Source organism: Talpa europaea (genome assembly GCF_964194135.1).
Source record: "Talpa europaea genome assembly, chromosome: 5".
Taxonomy (NCBI): domain Eukaryota; kingdom Metazoa; phylum Chordata; class Mammalia; order Eulipotyphla; family Talpidae; genus Talpa; species Talpa europaea.
The window spans coordinates 59,232,117-59,250,407 of NC_140071.1; the positions used below are offsets into that span (position 1 = coordinate 59,232,117).

General features: G+C 36.6%; 1 protein-coding gene across 6 annotated transcripts in view; it reads left to right on the forward strand.

The window, feature by feature from the left end:
* Window positions 1-18,291, forward strand: part of PDE4D (phosphodiesterase 4D) — a gene marked incomplete at its 5' end in the record, with an annotated part of 1,035,071 nt that overhangs the window by 698,228 nt on the left and 318,552 nt on the right. Inside the window, one exon of one of the 6 annotated variants that reach the window (XM_084234303.1) lies at window positions 17,939-18,027. The exons of the other annotated variants lie outside the window; for them this stretch is intronic. Coding sequence (XP_084090429.1) covers window positions 17,939-18,027 — 89 coding nt within the window. Of the gene's footprint in view, window positions 1-17,938; window positions 18,028-18,291 lie in introns of those variants that run through there. 6 annotated transcript variants of the gene reach the window in all.

The following is an 18,291-nucleotide window of genomic DNA, read 5'->3' on the forward strand; positions in this document are numbered from 1 at the left end:
ACCTTGCACTTAAAAAAATTGTTCAAAGGATTGATCTCATGTCAAGTGTTTTCACCAAATGAAAATGAACAAATAAAATCCAGAGGCCAAAGAGGCAGATGGACACTTTGGTAGGTGAGGGCTATGTCTGTTACCTTGACTCTGGTGATGTCCTCATTGGTGTGTGCTTATATCCAAGCCACCATCATGGATCTGTGTGTGTGTGTGTGTGTGTATACATACACTATGATATATGAGATATATCTGATACATACTATGATATATATGAGATACATATATACATCATAGCTCAACAAAAATTTTTAGAACTACATTGATTTTATATGCCAATGTCTTAGATATTGAGGATAAGGAATTTTGATTTGAAGTAAGAAAATTTACAAGACTTTGTGCTCAAATCCTTATAGAATAGAATCAGAATTTTTGTTCTAAAGTTTGGCATTCATTATTTTACTCCCTTGTCAGAAATGCTAGATGACTTTTCACTTCTAAACAAAGGTCCTACTCCTGGTACCTCCCGGGTGGCACAAGGGGTTGTCTCAACACTATGAGGCTATCTGCAGCCACTGCAGCACGAGTTCAATCCTAGGTCAGGGACCTAACCCACATGGCACAGCAGACCTCTCCTGTCTCTCCTGCTGCTCCCCTCAGCAGTGCATTTCAATAGATCCACCTATTCTGCTTCCCACTCTGTCTCTGGTGAATCCTCTGACCTCCCACACCTCTGGCCTACACTCCAGCTCTTGTATGCATAAATAAATAAATCTTTAAAAAATAAAAAGGACCTACTCTTAACATAAAGTTATTCATTGTCCAGTTTAAATCTTCCTTTCCATAATTATCACTGTTTATAATAATCACCCCCTGAACTCCAGTCATTACACCATGCATTGGCTATTTTTCTTTATGCATTGGAAATATCATGTTTTTGAAGAAACAGTTGCTTATATTTGTTGTGATACAAGTCAAAGAGTTTAAAACATACTTAATTCACAAGTATAAGTATTTATCTCATGACTGTCAGACCAGTGAATTCATTCACTTAGCAAATATATATTTAATCTCTACCTGTAATAGGTCCTATTCTTGTTGATGATTATCAGCAGTGATCAAACGTACTCTCTGTTCTAACAGAACTTAATTTTTCTGGGAGCTGGGGAAAATGTAGATGATACAAATACAGAAACACCTATAAAACATATAGTATGTCATAGTGACAAAGTCTATGAAGAAAAACAATACTGAGAAAAGAAATAGAATGATGGACTCCACAGAAAAGCTAATTCAACTAATCAATCAGTTCAGTAAAGTGGCAGGATACAAAATCAACACGCAAAAGTCAGTAGCCTTCCTATACACAAACAATAAATCTGAAGAAGAAGAAATCAAAAAAACCATCCCTTTTGTTATTGAAACAAAAAAAATCAAATATTTGGGAATAAATCTAACAAAAGAGGTAAAGGACCTATACAAAGAAAACTATAAAACACTGTTAAAAGAAATAGAAGAAGACACAAAGAAATGGAGAGACATCCCCTGCTCATGGATTGGAAGAATAAACATTATTAAAATGGCCATCCTTCCAAAAGCAATATACAGATTCAATGCTATTCCAATCAAAATTTCAATGTCATTCTTCAAAGAAATAGAACAATTATTGATGAAATTCATATGGAATCACAAAAAACCCCAAATAGCCAAAGCTCTCCTGAAAAAAAAAGAAGGGAATGGAGGCATCACACTCCCAGACTTCAAACTATACTACAAAGCCATAATCATCAAAACTGCATGGTATTGGAACAAGAACAGACATACAGACCAATGGAATCGAATAGAAAATCCAGAAATAAACCCACAGATTTATGGTCAACTAATCTTTGACAAAGGAGCAAAGAATATGCATTGGAGCAAAGAAAGTTTGTTCAATAAATGGTGCTGGGAAAACTGGGTCGCTACATGCAAAAGAATGAAGCTTGACCACTACCTCACACCATACACAAAAATCAACTCAAAATGGATTAAAGAACTAGACATAAGACCTGAAACCATAAAATATATAGAAGGAAATATAGGCGAAACACTACGTGATTTGCACATCAAAGACATCTTTACAGACACATCACCCAAAGCAGTGATAGTGAAGGCAAAGATAAACAGCTGGGACTACATCAAATTAAAGAGCTTTTGCACAGCAAAAGAGACAATAACAAAAACAAAGAGAAACCCCACCAACTGGGAGAACATTTTTGCACCCAACACTAATGATAAAGGACTGATCACAAAAATCTGCAAAGAGCTGATGAGACTCAACAACAACAAAGAAAATAATCCAGTCAAAAAATGGGCAGAAGAGCTAAAAAGAAACTTCTCTGAAGAGGAAATGCAAATGGCCAACAGGCATATGAAAAAATGTTCAACATCACTTGTCATCAGGGAAATGCAAATCAAAACTACCATGAGATACCATCTTACACCAGTGAGAATGGCACATGTTAAAAAAACTAGCAACAACAAATGTTGGCGAGGGTGTGGAGAAAAAGAAACTCTTCTGCACTGTTGGTGGGAGTGCAAACTGGTCCAACCACTGTGGAAAGCTGTGTGGAGATTTCTGGACCTACTAAACATAGAGCTTCCATATGATCCAGCAATTCCACTCCTAGGTATTTACCCAAAGGACACAGAAACATCAATTCCAAAGAACACCTGCACCCCTATGTTTATAGCAGCACTGTTTACAATAGCTAAGCTTTGGAAACAACCCAAATGCCCAAAAATAGATGACTGGATCAAGAAGATGTGGTACATATATACCATGGAATATTACTCAGCATTCAAAAAAGATAAACACATGCAATTTGCAGCAACATGGATGGCGCTGGAAGGGATCATGCTCAGCGAAATAAGCCAAAAAGAAAAAGAAAAATACCGGATGGTCTCACTCATAGCAGGAATCTAGAAAACTTAAATAAGGGACCAGGAAAATGAATATAAGAAAGTAAAAATCAAAATCAACAAAAAACTATGAACCAGAGACACTTTTAGGGGGGCGGGGGTGGGAGGGGAGGGATTGGGGTCAGAATGGGGGGGCTGCAATTGTATGGGGAATATAACAATAAAATTTATAAAAAAAATAAAATAAAATAAAAAATATATATATATATATAAAATGAAATAGAATGATGGAAATTCTATCTTAGATTGAATGTCAGGAGAGGGAATCCTTTATTAATTTGACATCTCGATATTAACAAAATGAAAGCAGAATGTGGATCTGAAGGAAGGGCATTTTAGGAGGAGGAGATTGTCAGTACAAAGATTCTCAGGTAAGAACAGGCACCTGGTGATCACGGGACTGGATGAAGACCCCTATTGGTGGCAACTAATGAGAAGGGGAGAGAAAAGAAGAAAAACAGGTCAGAGAGGGCTTTTGTCAGTTTTATGGAAGAGTTTGGATTTTATCCCAAGTAAAATGGGAAACTCCTAGAGTGTTGTTTTTTTTTTTTTTTTTTTGAAGAGTTATTTATTTATTTATACAAGCACTGGGTACAGTGAGAAGCGCGGGAGGGTGGGAGGATTCACCAGAGCCAGAGCAGGGAGCAGAACAGGCAGAGTGACGAAATACACTGTGGAGGGGAGCAGCGGGTGGCAGGAAAGGTCTGCGTGCCATGTGGGACCGGCACCCAGTGGCCAGGGATCGAACTGGCGCTGCAGAGGCTGTGGGCAGCTTCGCAACCCAGCGCTCAACCACTGCACCACCAGAGAGGCCCTCCTAGAGAGTTTTGAGCAGGGAAATGACACACATTTGGACTGGATCACTCTGAGGGTGCTGAAGAGTAAACTTGGAGCAAGGGCAAAAGAGGGCACTACGGTATTCTGGGCAAGAAACTATTGTGACCTGGGCCAGGATGGTGACAGTGGGGTGGTGGAAAGGGACTGGATTCTGGGTACAATTTGAAACAGAGCTGACAGTATTTGATGATTAATTTTTCACATAGGGTAAGAGAAAAAGAAATGAGTCAAAGATGATTCAAAGGTTTGGGCTTGACAAATTAAAAACTTGTGTTTTCGTTTGCGGATTTGGGGAGAGAAGGAGAGAATAGGTTTAGTGGTGGGGTCATAAAAACATGAACCAAAAGTTCAGTTTTTTTTTTCTTGTGGTTCAGAGGTCTTTTTGTGGCAAAGATTTCCAACCCCACCCTGTGCCCTCTTGACCCAACCCTGAATTTATCTGCCTGCTTTGGTGGGCAGTTCCATTGTGTTCAGTCAGCATCTCATCTGCAGCATCTAGGAACTTTCTCCAATACAACGGAGCTTGCCAGTCTGTGTGTGGGCCGAGGGCTTGTGACTTAACACTCTCAGAGGCAACTGCCAAACTTTGAGGGACCAGAGCATGCTTACATGCCCTGGGTTCCACTTTCTGCAATCGGACAATCCCGGGGCATGTATCAATGGTGCAGCAAAAGGTTCCCCTGAAAGAGTGAGTTTCCATTTGTTCACAGTGGTCATTTGCTTGTTAACGCGTATTTTGAATGACTTTTCTCTTTTGCTGGTCTACTTCCTCACCCCTAAAATGCTATTACTTCTTTGACTCCTCTCCAAAGAGAGCCATCTTTTGGTGTTGCCATTTCAATTTAATAATTGTGTCAATCATACTTTTGCATTGCCTCACTCAGCATTCAGAAGTGTGTTTGTATGACAGCTTGAGCGGAAATGTGAGTGCAGAGAGATGGAGCCCTCATAAACTAGGTAGTGTAGCCAACAACAGGCAAATCAATTGTTCAACCAAATGTGAAAACAAATCAGCCTTACTATTGTTTCGAATCAGAACAAACAAATCACAACTCTTCTTCCATATTTCTGTCACATTCTAGAGTAATTTTACCGTTACAGGAAGCATTCAGAATTTTATTTTTCCTGCTGAGCTGTTATACAGATAATTATGAACTAGTGGAATTATTTATATGAATAGGATTTTTATTCTAAGGAGGTAATTTAAACACATAAAAATGCCCCTAATTCTAACATTACTGAAATAGTGATATTTTGTCAGTGGTCATCATGTGAAGTTTCAGATGACTAAAATACTTCCAAATAACACTTATAACTCTACTAATGTTTTACACACACACAAAAAAAATAATAATAATATAGGTTCTTTATTTTTAAAGTTCAATAAACAATATTTGATTTTTAATGTATTTTCTAATTTTCAACATTTGATTTTCTTCAAATGAAACAGTTTTCATTAGAACCAAAGAGCAGTTTTCTCAAGGAATGGGGGCAAATAAAGATGGTGATTTTCTATTTGGGGAAGTTCTTTTTAAACATTACTATTAAGAATCACAACCATGTGGAACATTAGGGGCTCATTTTATAAGACACCAAGACAGTGTGTTTCCCAGAATCACATATAAATCCTCTATAAGTTTTGGAAGTCTGTCATCAGATGATGAAGGCTGAGCAAATGCCTTTCATGGCCAGGGGAAACGCTTGGCTCTTTCTTTGGGTGAATGTACAGTGCTGAAAACCCCTCACTAGGGGGCGCTGTGTAAACATGTAACTTCATTGAAGAGAATTGCCTGCAGACGGGCACGCAGTAGGTTTCTTTAAATTTATAAAGAGCTAGGCTTCTTTCTCTTTTCGTTTTGTCTTCCCATGGCTCTTCTACTGGAAGGCACACTACTCTGGCCTCTCCATTTTTCTGCAGACCCCATCAAGATGCCGATGGTTTGATTTTTAAATCCCATCATCCTTAAATGTTCAATGATGTAAATGCCTGTTTGGCCTCTCAGCACTTCTCTGTCCAATCCTTTAACATTTCAGTAATGAACTATGAAATTTATTTAGTTTAATATGAATTCAGATGTTTTTATTCATGACTTCTTATTGAAATTTAATTCAAAGTAAAACTCTAAAACTCCTGGTGGGGAAAAAAGCGGCTTCTACTCAAGTTTTTTGTTTGATATAGTGTCAAGTGATGATTATCTGATTATATAATCTGATTTTATCTCATTATAAAAACAATCCCTATTTGTTATAGAAAATTTGGACATTAAAGAAAAAATTTTTAAAGTATCTATGATTCTACTACCCAGAGATGATAATGTTAACATTTTTGTGCATATTTTAATCAGCATGTATACATATTATATTAAATTCACTACTAAAAGTGCAATTCTGTCCTTCATCACACAGTTGTCCCTTTTAACCCAATTTACCCAGCCCAACATCTTCTTGAAAATGCCACTCTATTCTTTTCATAGCTCTATTTACTATTTTCACTGAATTGCTATGAGTTTATACTACAATTGCAAATACACACCCTTAAATGTACCAGAAGTGTTGCTTTGAGATACTCCATGGACTCTGTGGTGTCTACTCCTTCTTCACTGGATTTCTTTCAAATATCCAGCTTCAAACTGAGCTGAGAGTGTTCAGTCATCATTTGCATGAGTTCTTTGGTTTCATGGAGACTAAAATTAGGTTTCCTCTGTCACTCTTGTGATGTCATTTGACCTTGACCTGCATCTCAAATTGCTGAGAAGGTAGCAAACTGGCTTTTCCATGGCACACCGAAAATAGTAGATGAAAAAGAGATTCATTGATGCTGGGAGCTTTTTTTATTTATTAGAAAAGTAGAACATCTTTTTTATCCATTATAAATTAAGAATAACATTTAAAGAAGGCTTATTTTAAAATAAACAAAAAATAATACAGAAAAAAAAGTTTATTGAAACATCTTCTGATTTACAGATTTTATAGGATGTCTTGTACACTTTTAGTAAGTGTGGAGTATTTCTAGTCATTTCTTCCTTACTACCTGACTGAATTCATAATTTACTAAGAATTACCCAGTATGTAATCATTCAGAAAATATGTTACAGAGGACTACATTGGAATAAAACCTCATGGTTGACAGTTTAAATAGATATTGATTTTGATAATTCATCATCTTTGAGCATATCTTTAACTTTTTATTAGTTTGTTAGTAAAACTTAGGAATTCAGGTTTATTTTTTTTCACATTACATAGACAAATTGTCTTTGCCTATACAAACTGCAGATTCAGTAGTAAAACCTAGAGATTTATAATTTAGTTTTCGCATAATATGCAATCCTTAAATATCATTCTGATGAATCTCATTATCACAGTACAGTTGTCGCTGCTCAAGTCCAATATGATAATCATCTGTTAGGGTACAATCTCCTAAATGCTACTGGAAGAATCTAACTGGTAGATACAGGTGTTCACTATAAAATTCTTTCAACTGATCTCTCTTTTTGAAACTTTTCATAATCACTGTTTTGCCAAAAAAAACCCAAAAACGCCTATTTTTGATATGGTAAAGACCATGTTCTACATGTTTTTCTGAAACACAATTGTGTTTTAGACATCTGTAATTCATCATTCTGGACTATCCCAATACTGATTGCCCCAATTATGCACACTCATTTTTTTCCTTGATTATTAAAAAATTATGTGAAAGGATAGTTTGTGAGTTTTAATGTTGCAAGTACTTTTGATACATTTTATTGAGAAAACATTTACTACCACAGATTTCAGAGATATTTCTGAGGGGAGATTTTTTTCCCTCATTTGTAGACCTATGTAAAGGGTGGCCAGGTTCTACTTTCCTTTTGTATCCTCAGCTACCTGGAACTGAGTTAGTCCACAGTGAGCATGAAATGAGAACTTCTTTATAAACTTTCACTCCCAAGTCCCTCCTATTAATAACTACCTAAGAATTGACTGTCAGGGGAGGTGTTTTCCCTGGGCCAGGCACAGTCAAAGGTGTTTTACCAAAAATATTTGAGTTGCTTTTTAATGTTCATCATCTGAAAACTCACCTCCTTAATTATATACATTTTGTCAAAAACAAGATCTCAAGTCAGTTTCCATTTCCATAAATATTTTATATCCATTCTCTCCCTACTGCCCTGATACTTTTGAAAATGTAAGCCCAATTCAGTTTCTTATAAACCTTGAGTTTTAGTTTTCTGTTCATTCTGTTCTAAGCAGTGTTTGGGCTTAACTTTTGTTAACCTTGATCACCAACAAGCATCTAGCATAGCACATGGCATACAGTGTGCAATAGTGAGTGGGTGGGAACAGAAGTAAAATGGAAGAGGGAGGGAGGGAGGGAGAGAGGGAAGGAAGGAGAGAGGGAGGGAGGGAGGAAAGGGAAGGAAGGAAGGGCTGTTATATATAATTTCATATGGAAACCAGAATATCTAGAAAAAATGATAGTGCCCCTAAATATTTTATTATCTACCATCCAATGGTGATTTAAAATTTCTGTTATAATTTTGTTTATTTGACTGATTATTTTTTTCAAATGTAAATTCAGTCCCTTAAGTGTCATTATAACATATGTCAATCAAAAACAGATCCAATTTAAATCAGAATTAACCTAACCAATGAACAATAGCTGTGTCTTCCCACATCTACATTTTAAAAGCAGTTAGTTTAATCAAAGATGTTCCTAATTTAGAAATTATTCTCTTTTAATGGTAAGCCAGAGTTTTAATCTAGGTACATGGTTTACACCTTATCAAACTTGGAAAAATCACCTAACTCCATTGAACCCATAGAAATAAAATCAATGACAGTAATAGAAGCAAGAGCCAAAATATACCCTATTGCCTTATTAACAGTCTAATAGTGTAAAAGTCTGTTACAAACCCTTAGGTAGTTCTGAGGAATAGCTAGAAAATGATGCCTTAAATTTTATGCATCCTGTTACAAAATGAAAATAAAAATAAGCTGATTCTTCACTGTTACTCAAATACCCAGATTTCTACTTGCTCCTCTAGTGAACTGCTCCCATTGGATAGGTAGACTAAAGAGTATTTATATTTCTCTTCTATGTAAAATAAACAGAGGGAAAATGCAGAAGAATGTGCACTGCATTATTTTTTCCCCAAGCCTCACCATAGTTGTAGGCCTCCCATCTCTCTGCATTTGTAACTGTAGTTTTCACACTTGAACCCACTCATCCCCCACCTACAGCCTCAGCCCAGGCTCTCAGACCAATTTTCTCCCTAAAAATATATTCTTTTTTTTTTTTTGCCATTTCAAGTGAATTGATTTAATTCAGGGTAGTACAGAGTTCAGGCGAAAGCAAAAACTGAAGACAAGCACGCTTTGGCACGATTCTCAAGTGGGCTTATTCTGACTTCACAGCTAAGGTAGAGATGGCTGAGTGAGAAGAATTAAGAGAAGATAAGCCAATGTATGATTTCTTCTTTTTTACAAAAGTTTATTCTTATATGTACAACAGGCTCCAAGACACTTCATTCTAGCTATTGGCAACAAAAGATATTATGACAGGGAATCTGGATGTTCAAACAGCAATGAAATTAAGGACCACCATTGCCTCAAGCACAGGGAGCATCTCACTTTTTGCCAAATTTGTTAATTCTACCTGTGAGCAGGAGGCCTTTTCCCTTCATGTTCACTTTCAGCAATTCAAGTTTCCTCTGCTCCTCTTTCTGTTTCTGCTTGAATGCCTTATCTTCCTCATCCATCTTGCTGACCCGCTTCAGGGGATTCTTCTTGACACCTTTGCTGCCAGATATGGCACCTTCCCCCCAGACCCTGCCACTGGAAACCATACAGCTAGCTATTTAAAGAGACTTGAGTCCATTCATGTTGTCACAAATGGCAGGATTTCATCATTTTTTATAGCTGAATAGTATCTCTCTGTCTCTGTCTCTGTCTCTGTCTCTCTCTCTCTCTCTCTCTCTGTGTATAATCTTCCTTATCCACTCATCTGTCTAGGGTTACTTAGGTTGTTTCTGACTCTTGGCTATTGTAAATAATGCTGCCATGAACTTGGGGACTGATAGATGCCACACTGTGGATGGATGTCAAAGATACAAAGCTAAGAGAACTTACCTATGACGATATGTGACAAAGGTCACATGCTGTATGATTCTACTTATGTGATCATCCACAAAAAAGACACCCATAGAGACATTAATCATATTTAGAGATGCCGGGGGCTGAACGAGTGAGAGAGAATCAATATTGATGTGCTAAATGGGTGATGAAAATCTCTTGAAACTAGAGAGAAGTGGTGGTTGTAACATTGTGAATTTACTAAATGCTGGTGAATTCTGTTTTAAAATCATCAATTTTATGTTATGTGGATTTTACATCAAGGAAGGAAATGCAAGTAAAAAATAATTAAATAAGAAAGAGAGAAACAAGAAAATGGGAGGGAGGAAGGGGAAAGAAGGGAAATAAACAAGACATTGTGAGAGAACAAGAGAAAAAGCGAGAGACATGGGTAAGTCATCTGTCGTGGAGACAAGATTCAAGAACAGCAGAACTGACTTGTACTCACATATTCATCATACATTAGTTTTGTGTGTCATCTAAGTTACCTAACCTCCCCAAGCTCAGATTCCTCATCTCTAAAATGGTGATGTCAATCTGGGAACTGGATAAAATTAAATGAAATTATGTCACTGTAGTACTTATTCCCTTATTCCTTCTATGGAAATCAAAAACTTGCTCCATGACTTGACTCTGCAAAGAAAAGGATCAGCCCTCACTCATTTATATTCTAACCATATATTGGTTAATAGCATAGGTTTTATAATCAGAGACCTCCATTTTAATTTCAGATCTGCCTCTCTTGACTGTTTGATCATAAAGGCAACTTACTGCAACTTTCTAAGTCCTTATTTCTCACTTGTAAACTGAAAAAAAGTAAGACTAAAATCACAGACATTTCATTGTGAGGGTAATATAACATGTTAAGGCCTCATTGTAGAATAAATACCAAATAAGCAGCTGATACCATCTTATTTAAAAAGAGAATTAGGAAAGTACCCAGACTTTATGGTGACGTTTGGTTCACAGACTTGGCCAATGGTTGGGGAGTTTCAGGATCAGGAAGGGAGTTTGAGGTGATAGGTCAAAAATAAGTGCCCAGGAATGGGAAAGTTTATGAATGTTGGCTCCAATAAATAAATATACAGATTTAGGGAGATATAGAACACTGTCATGGAAAAAAAATCTTGGTGCCAAAGTTGAACACTAGAGATTACTGTTATTTAATTTCTTGGTATTTGGGGTCTTTTTCCTTTCTCCCAAGGGAGCTATTTTTTTCTCAGTCTGATGATTCCATCATTGCTTTTGCTTGTCTGTTAACATAGTTCTAAGGAGCTGAAAAAGGCCATGTCTGTCCTTATTTGGTGTGTAGTCAACAATTAGAGCAGCGTGAGTTGGAGTCAGTGTAGTAAATGCTTTTCCAATTAAACAACCTGTCTTCAGGATCCCATAAGTTTTTGAAAAATAAATGGAAACATTTCTATATTTAGGTGAAGTCCAGGATTTTGAACAATTGAGAAAAATTCCATCAGCTAACTTTAGTAGAATTCCTTGCCACTTAATTCCTTATAGTTCTTGTAAACAGAATCTTGAGAGGATGTTTGTGCAACAAATAACAAACTTTTGTTATAGCATTAACCTTTAAAATATAACAGCTTGATATTCTATCCTTATACACTTAAGATAAAAGGATTTCAAATAGGGAAAATAATTACCCATCAAAACTAAAGATTACTACTCTTTCTGAAACTGGTGAAATTGTATGCTTGCTTACCACACTCACGAGGTGACCCATTTTAGAGCACAGTTTTTAACAGTGCAAATGTTTTTAGCAGTATAAAAATAGTTTTCTTAGCTCCCCCTAAAACATACCAACATTTTCAGTATTAGTTATAATTTTATATGACATTTTCAAAATGCTTTTATATAAATTACCCTATTCATGCCTCTCAAAGACTCTTTGCAACAGTACTCATTTGGATAAGACACTGAAATTCAGCAAGGTCAGGCAGCAGTGCTCAAGGTCACCTGGCAAGTTCCCAGCAAATTTGTAGCTCTAATACCTTTACCAGGGTTGTTCTTAATATTTGCCAATGGTGTCTCATCATGTAAAACAAAACACTATTTGGTCACAACAGTGACAGTGTGTTTTCTGCTTTTGTTATTCCGTTTATTTAGTTATTGACATAATCATAACTTAGAGGGAACATCTAAGGAAAAAGAAAATAAGTTATCCACAGCAAAATCTTTTGCCCCACTTAGGAACATAAAATAATGTAAGAAATGCATCTCATTTTCAAGAAACCATGTGAAAAAGTTTTCTTTTCATTCATTGAGCAAACATTGTTGTGATTTATTTTCCCAGGCCACTTGCAAGCCACTGCAGATCCACTGGGAAAGCAAGTATGATCTGTGTCCCCATAATGTTAGGTCTATCAGGCGATCTAGATGTTGAGTAATTACAAACTTGCTCATAGTGACAAATAGGAAGTGCATAGTGTGTGGAGACATCCCCTGATTTGGGAAAGCAGGAAACACTTCCCAGAGAAGGTAGCTTTCAATATGAAATTGAGGACTTTTAGTCTACGACCATACCACCCTGAACGCGCCTGATCTCGTCTGAAATTGAGGACTTTTTTTTCAGTCTGTGTTCATGAGTATGACATTATGAGAAGACGTTGTTCAGACTTTTAAAATTTTCATATATAGAAAATTTGACAATGATTCCAGAAAACGTACATTATTTAGTTCCCTACGTCAAATGATTAGCACGTGTTTAATTTTCAATGTTTTAAAGAATTTGACTTTAGAAATATTTCCTGTTACCTTCACAGAAATTCTTCTTTGAACTTTGAACTTTGTCTTTGAACTTTGTCATTCACTTAGAAATACTTAATAAACATAAAATGCATTTCCCTTCCTTTGCATTTTTTCTTCCTTTATTGCTTTCCTTTAACCCCCATTTGTCCAACTGGTTAGAAGTTGGACAATAGAAATCTCTTGATTTCAGGCCTCTCTGGTGGTACAAGGGGGTAAGCACAGCACTATGAAGCTGTCCGCAGCCTCTGCAGCATGAGTTCGATCCCCGGCAGGACAGGGAACCACATGGCTCAGCAGAACTCTCCTGCTCCCCTCAGCAGTGTATTTCAGTCATTCTGTCTGTTCTGCTCCCCACTCTGTCTCTGGTGAATCCTCTCACCCCACCTCCACACACCTCTGGACTACACCCCAGTTCTTGTATGCATAAGTAAATAAATATTTAAAAAAATAAAAAGAAATCTCTTGGTTTCATTGTCTTCCAAATAGGTACAACATTCCAAAAAATAGTCTAATGTAATTGAAACCTTGAAACATTTTGATTCGCGAGTCACAGTTTTCTTTATCTTTCCTTCTTATTTTTAATCATGTCTCTTGTCAGTTCTTTTATTTTGTCTTAGTGATTTTAGCTCTTTAATTACATTTTATTTCTGTTTGTGTCATAGGACCTGTATGAATAATGGATGTTTTCGTAGCAGCTTAAAACACAGAGCATGCCTTTCTAATGCTTTTCAGAATAATTGGTATTATCAAATCTGCATAGCTTAGAAAATAATTGTCCACTATTTCAGTACATGGAAGAATTAACCTCTAAATCAAGTATAACCATATAAGTTTTAGATATAATATTTGGAAATAATCCAAAAAAGATGCTAGTTTTATTTTCCAGCATTTCTATTTGATGTAATAATTGATTGTTAATTGTGATAATAAATAAAATGAAAAACCATATTTGAAACACAATTACTTATACTAAATGAATACTAGATTTTAGAAGTGTACAAGTGTGGTTGTTAAATTTCCTTGTGGTACACTCTTTTTTGCAAGGATCACCCAGAAGATAGAAGTAGTGAAACATTATCAGAGGTAGCTAGTAGGTGAAAATAAAATAGCAAATAAAATAAAGTTGTTTGCCACCACGTTAACTTCTGCTGCCTTTGAGTCTATGACCGGTGACTATTTCCAAATACAGCATTATCCTGAGCCCATCTCATGCTCTAGTTTCCTGAGGCAATGTATTTCAACATAACACAACCCCACTGATATAACTGTCTCTCTGAAGCTGAGCTCAAACCTCCCCTTTAATCTGTCAAATAGTGACTTGGTATCTAAGTAAGTGCCCATGTGGATTATGCTTAAATTCTCCCACTTTTAAATTTGGGATTCTTAATTTGATTCATAGTAGCTGTCTCCTATAGAGGAAATTTTGAGTTTCTATGTCAGATACCAACACCCAAATTTGCCGTTTTAATATCTGGAATCTTGGAACCAGAATCCCAGAAATGCTCAAGAGACAAAGAACATACCTTATTTAGTACTTTGCAGAACTTAAGATCTAAATTATTGGCAGGAGATGGGCATTTTGAGATTTTGGGGAGGTTAGGAATTATGTGTATAAAAATTGGGTAGGAGCAAAATGTAGATTTCAGAGCCTGGTCTTTCCTGGAATATAAATTTAGTTTTAAATTTGAAAAGAATTTCTCTCAAAGATGAAACATCTCTCTCTGACATTTAGTCATGTTTGTGCTAAAATCCTTTTGGAAAAATAAAGCATAGTAATAACAGAAATTAAAATATTCAAAAGTTTTCTGCTTCATTTTCTTTTTAGTATAATCCTTAGTATTCTGAAGTAAAAGTTATAAACAGCAGCTTAAAATATAAATGACAGAAATGATTCATCCTAATAAACATTCTTATTTAATTTTTAAATATTTTCCAATTGTCTATATTTTCACATTTGTGATTTGCTAGCAAGTTCCTAAAAAATAATATTGATAGCTATACTATATCAAGGCTTAACTTTGTTCTGTCGAATTTCAGAAATTAGTGGCTATTTCTATGACCTTGCTAAAAGGTGGTAATGCAAAGGGACTGGGAGATTATGCATTACTGTTGGAAAGAAAAGGGAAGGATAAGTAATTATATAAGAAAAGAATAGCATTCACATTGCCAGATATTTCTGGGTCTTTATTCAATTTCACATTAGGAGAAAGGACCAAAGTTCCCATTTTCCTGATCATTATTTCAAATTAATGGTTCTGTTGTTTTTATTTTGCTTAGCTCTTCTAGACATCTGCTTTCAAGAAGGAGGGGAACTAAAGAAAAAAAGAAATGTTTTGGCTATAATGAAAAAGACAGATTCGTATCATCATTACACATTTCTTTTGGGAAATTTTGGACAATCTATAGTACCTTAATTTTGCATTCTTATTATCCACTTATGATTTATTACTCCTATGTCAATTAACAGAATATTCTTTCTAAAATGTCCATTGGTACAGAGACAAAAATAGGTGTTAGTCAAACACCCTAGCTGGTTTTTGCCTGAAAAAGAAGATAGAGTCCATCTTGCCAAAACAAATACAACTGGGCTAGCAACAAAGTCGTATTTTTCTGCTTCCAAAGATGAATATATGGGCTGCAGATTTCATATTTAGATACCAGGAAGGCTTCCCTATAAAATGTTTAACATAAGTGGATGCAATGAGAGTTTTATATAGTTTTATATAGAATGAAAGAACGAGGTCTTGGTCAGTGCCATCCCTCCCGCTCTTTGTATACTCCCCACTGCCTCTTCACTCCAACCCACTCCAACAGCTGCCAGGACCAGCCCCCTCTTCACCCCGACTCCCATTTCTCTTACACTCTCTGAATTCATTCTCTGATGAAGGCATTCCACTAACACCAAATTGTTCAGCTCTGTATTAACTCTAACAGACATATCTGCATTTCCTAACAACAGACCTGAAATGGAAATTACATAGTACAAAAGAATAAATGTCATACCCCCAAAAAGGGCAGGCTGATATATGTATGGATATCTTCTCATTCCTTCTTTTTTTATAATTTAAATTTTTATTTTTATATTCCCCATACAATTACAACCCCCTTATTTTGACCCCAATCCCTCCTTAACCTGCCCCCCACCCCCCCATAGAGTGTCTCTGGTTCATAGTTGTTGATTTTGATATTTTCTTTCTTATAGTTATTCTTTTTTTCTGGTCCCTTATTTAAGTTTTCTATATTCCTGCTATGAGTGAGACCATCCGGTATTTTTCTTTTTCTTTCTGGCTTATTTCGCTGAGCATGATCCCTTCCAGCCCCATCCATGTTGCTGCAAATTGCATGTGTTATATTTTTTGAATGCTGAGTAATATTCCATGGTGTATATGTCCCACATCTTCTTGATCCAGTCATCTATTTTTGGGCATTTGGGCTGTTTCCAAAGCTTAGCTATTGTAAACAGTTCTGCTATAAACATAGGGGTGCAGGTGCTCTTTGGAATTGATGCTTCTGTGTCCTTTGGGTAAATACCTAGGAGTGGAATTGCTGGATCATATGGAAGCTCTATGTTTAGTAGGTCCAGAAATCTCCACACAGCTCTCCATAGTGGTTGGACCAGTTTGCACTCCCACCAACAGTGCAGGAGAGTTCCTTTTTCTCCACAATCTCGCCAACATTTATATTCCTTCTTAAAGAATATTAGGATAGTGATCACCAATTTTGCTCTTCTGAAACTCAGTTCCATATACAAAAGCCAAAAGTTTGTGAAGCTTTCAAATATTGCTAGTTGATTCAGAGGAAATTGTGTTTATTTTTGACCTCTTGACTCCTCCCAAGTTTCTGCTATTTGGTCAGTTATCACTTGCCTTCTCTTTTCGTCCATCTGTGAGATAACAAAGAGGTGAAACCATAAAGATGTTTTCTGTTACTCATTCCCAAAGCTGATATGGAACCTGTAGTGTTCTCAAGAACCCCTGGAGTGCTGGACGTTGTTTTAAGAGTAAATGTTTACTGACTTAAGCTTTTACAGAAACTATTTGACTATTTTGCACCCCTCAGCTATCATGTAAGTGATAGATTGGGTGTATGGTGTTAAAGTTTGGCAGACATGATGTAGATCAGTATGCTCAAATTCAGGTCAGTTTTATCCAGTTCATTGTGGGTTAAATTCACTCTTGGGCACTCCAAGCCTCTCTAATCTTATCCTGGAGAAGTGGAATTCTGCCTTGGTTTACAGTTAGGGTCACCCACAGGTCAGTGTTTTGACAGGGCCTGATGGAATCATGCTGTATGTTAACATTAAATACCACTCAGTGGTGAGGCCCTATGACAACATTGGGGATTCTTTGACTAGTTGCATACAGCACCTTGAGATATAGGCCTCCCCAAAATGTGTTGGGCTTACGAGACACTGAATCCTCTATTTGGCTTTCATCATTTATTTCATTTGAAAGAGAGTTGTCTGAAAGGATTTATCAGAGTTAGGAAATGCTTCCAGGGGACATTAAAAAACTGGACAAGAAAATCGATCTCTGTTGTCAAACTCATATTATAATTCACTCTCAAGGTGAGGAGTCATCTCCCAGGGAAAAGCTGCAAAAGCTTTGAAAATAATCAGCCTATTCTCATGCTGACTTGCAGGGAGGTGCTGGTATTTGGTGATGATTAAATTCTTGAGGAAGTTTTGCTAATAATGATATTCATCCCTGTTCCTAGGAGAATATGAAATTAGGAAAATTATATTTGGTAGCTAGTTGTGTGAAATTTAGTAATCCTTGTCAAATTTCCTGGCTGTAGGCATGTAAGCATGTATTTATTTTAAAATTTATTTTATTTTAAATAAAGTCCTTCTTTTTACTCTTTTTTTTTTTAATTTCACACTCGAAATAATGGGTCACCTGCTCCAATAATATCTTTTATTGTGCGTGTGTGTGTATTGTGCTTTTCAGGGGATGCATGTGACTATACCATTTAATCAGGGCTATATTTAAAAACAAATTTGCGAGGGAATGTTTCCCATGTTATTAATGAGATAAGGTCTGAGTGAAGCAAGCTATGTTGCAAAGGGCAAGTGTCATGCAGCAGGAAGTCCTGGCTGTCCCTTCAGCCCTGCCTCAGTCAGCCTGCGACCTCACTGTCAGCGCCTAGCACCACACAGAGGAAATGCCCTCAATCAGCCACAAGTGCCTCCTGCTCAGCGTGGGGCCCTGTGGCCCCAGGGCCCTGCACCAACTCTGACTTCCAGCTGTTTTCAGTGATCTTGGCACCTTCTTTACAAATGGCTTTTGTTTGGGATTCTCAGGCAGCCACAGTGCCAGGACCATCTCCAAGAGCCAAATCAAGATTGCGTTTCTCAAAGTCTTACAGGTATTGCTCTTAACTTTTTGTAACTGGGAAGGATTTCTTTCATCAGCTTCTATATCTTTTAGGGTCCCTTCAAATAATTGTATGTCCTGTGTTGATCTACTTAATTTACAATGTGTGTTCAATTGGTAGTATGTGAAATATGAGCTAAGAAGACATGAACCTTAAAATAGCCAGGGGTATGTAGGAACCTGCAGAAGTAGAAGGAAGTTACACTAAAAGTTGATTTTGAGAGTTCAATGGTGACCTTAAACATTCATTTACTGT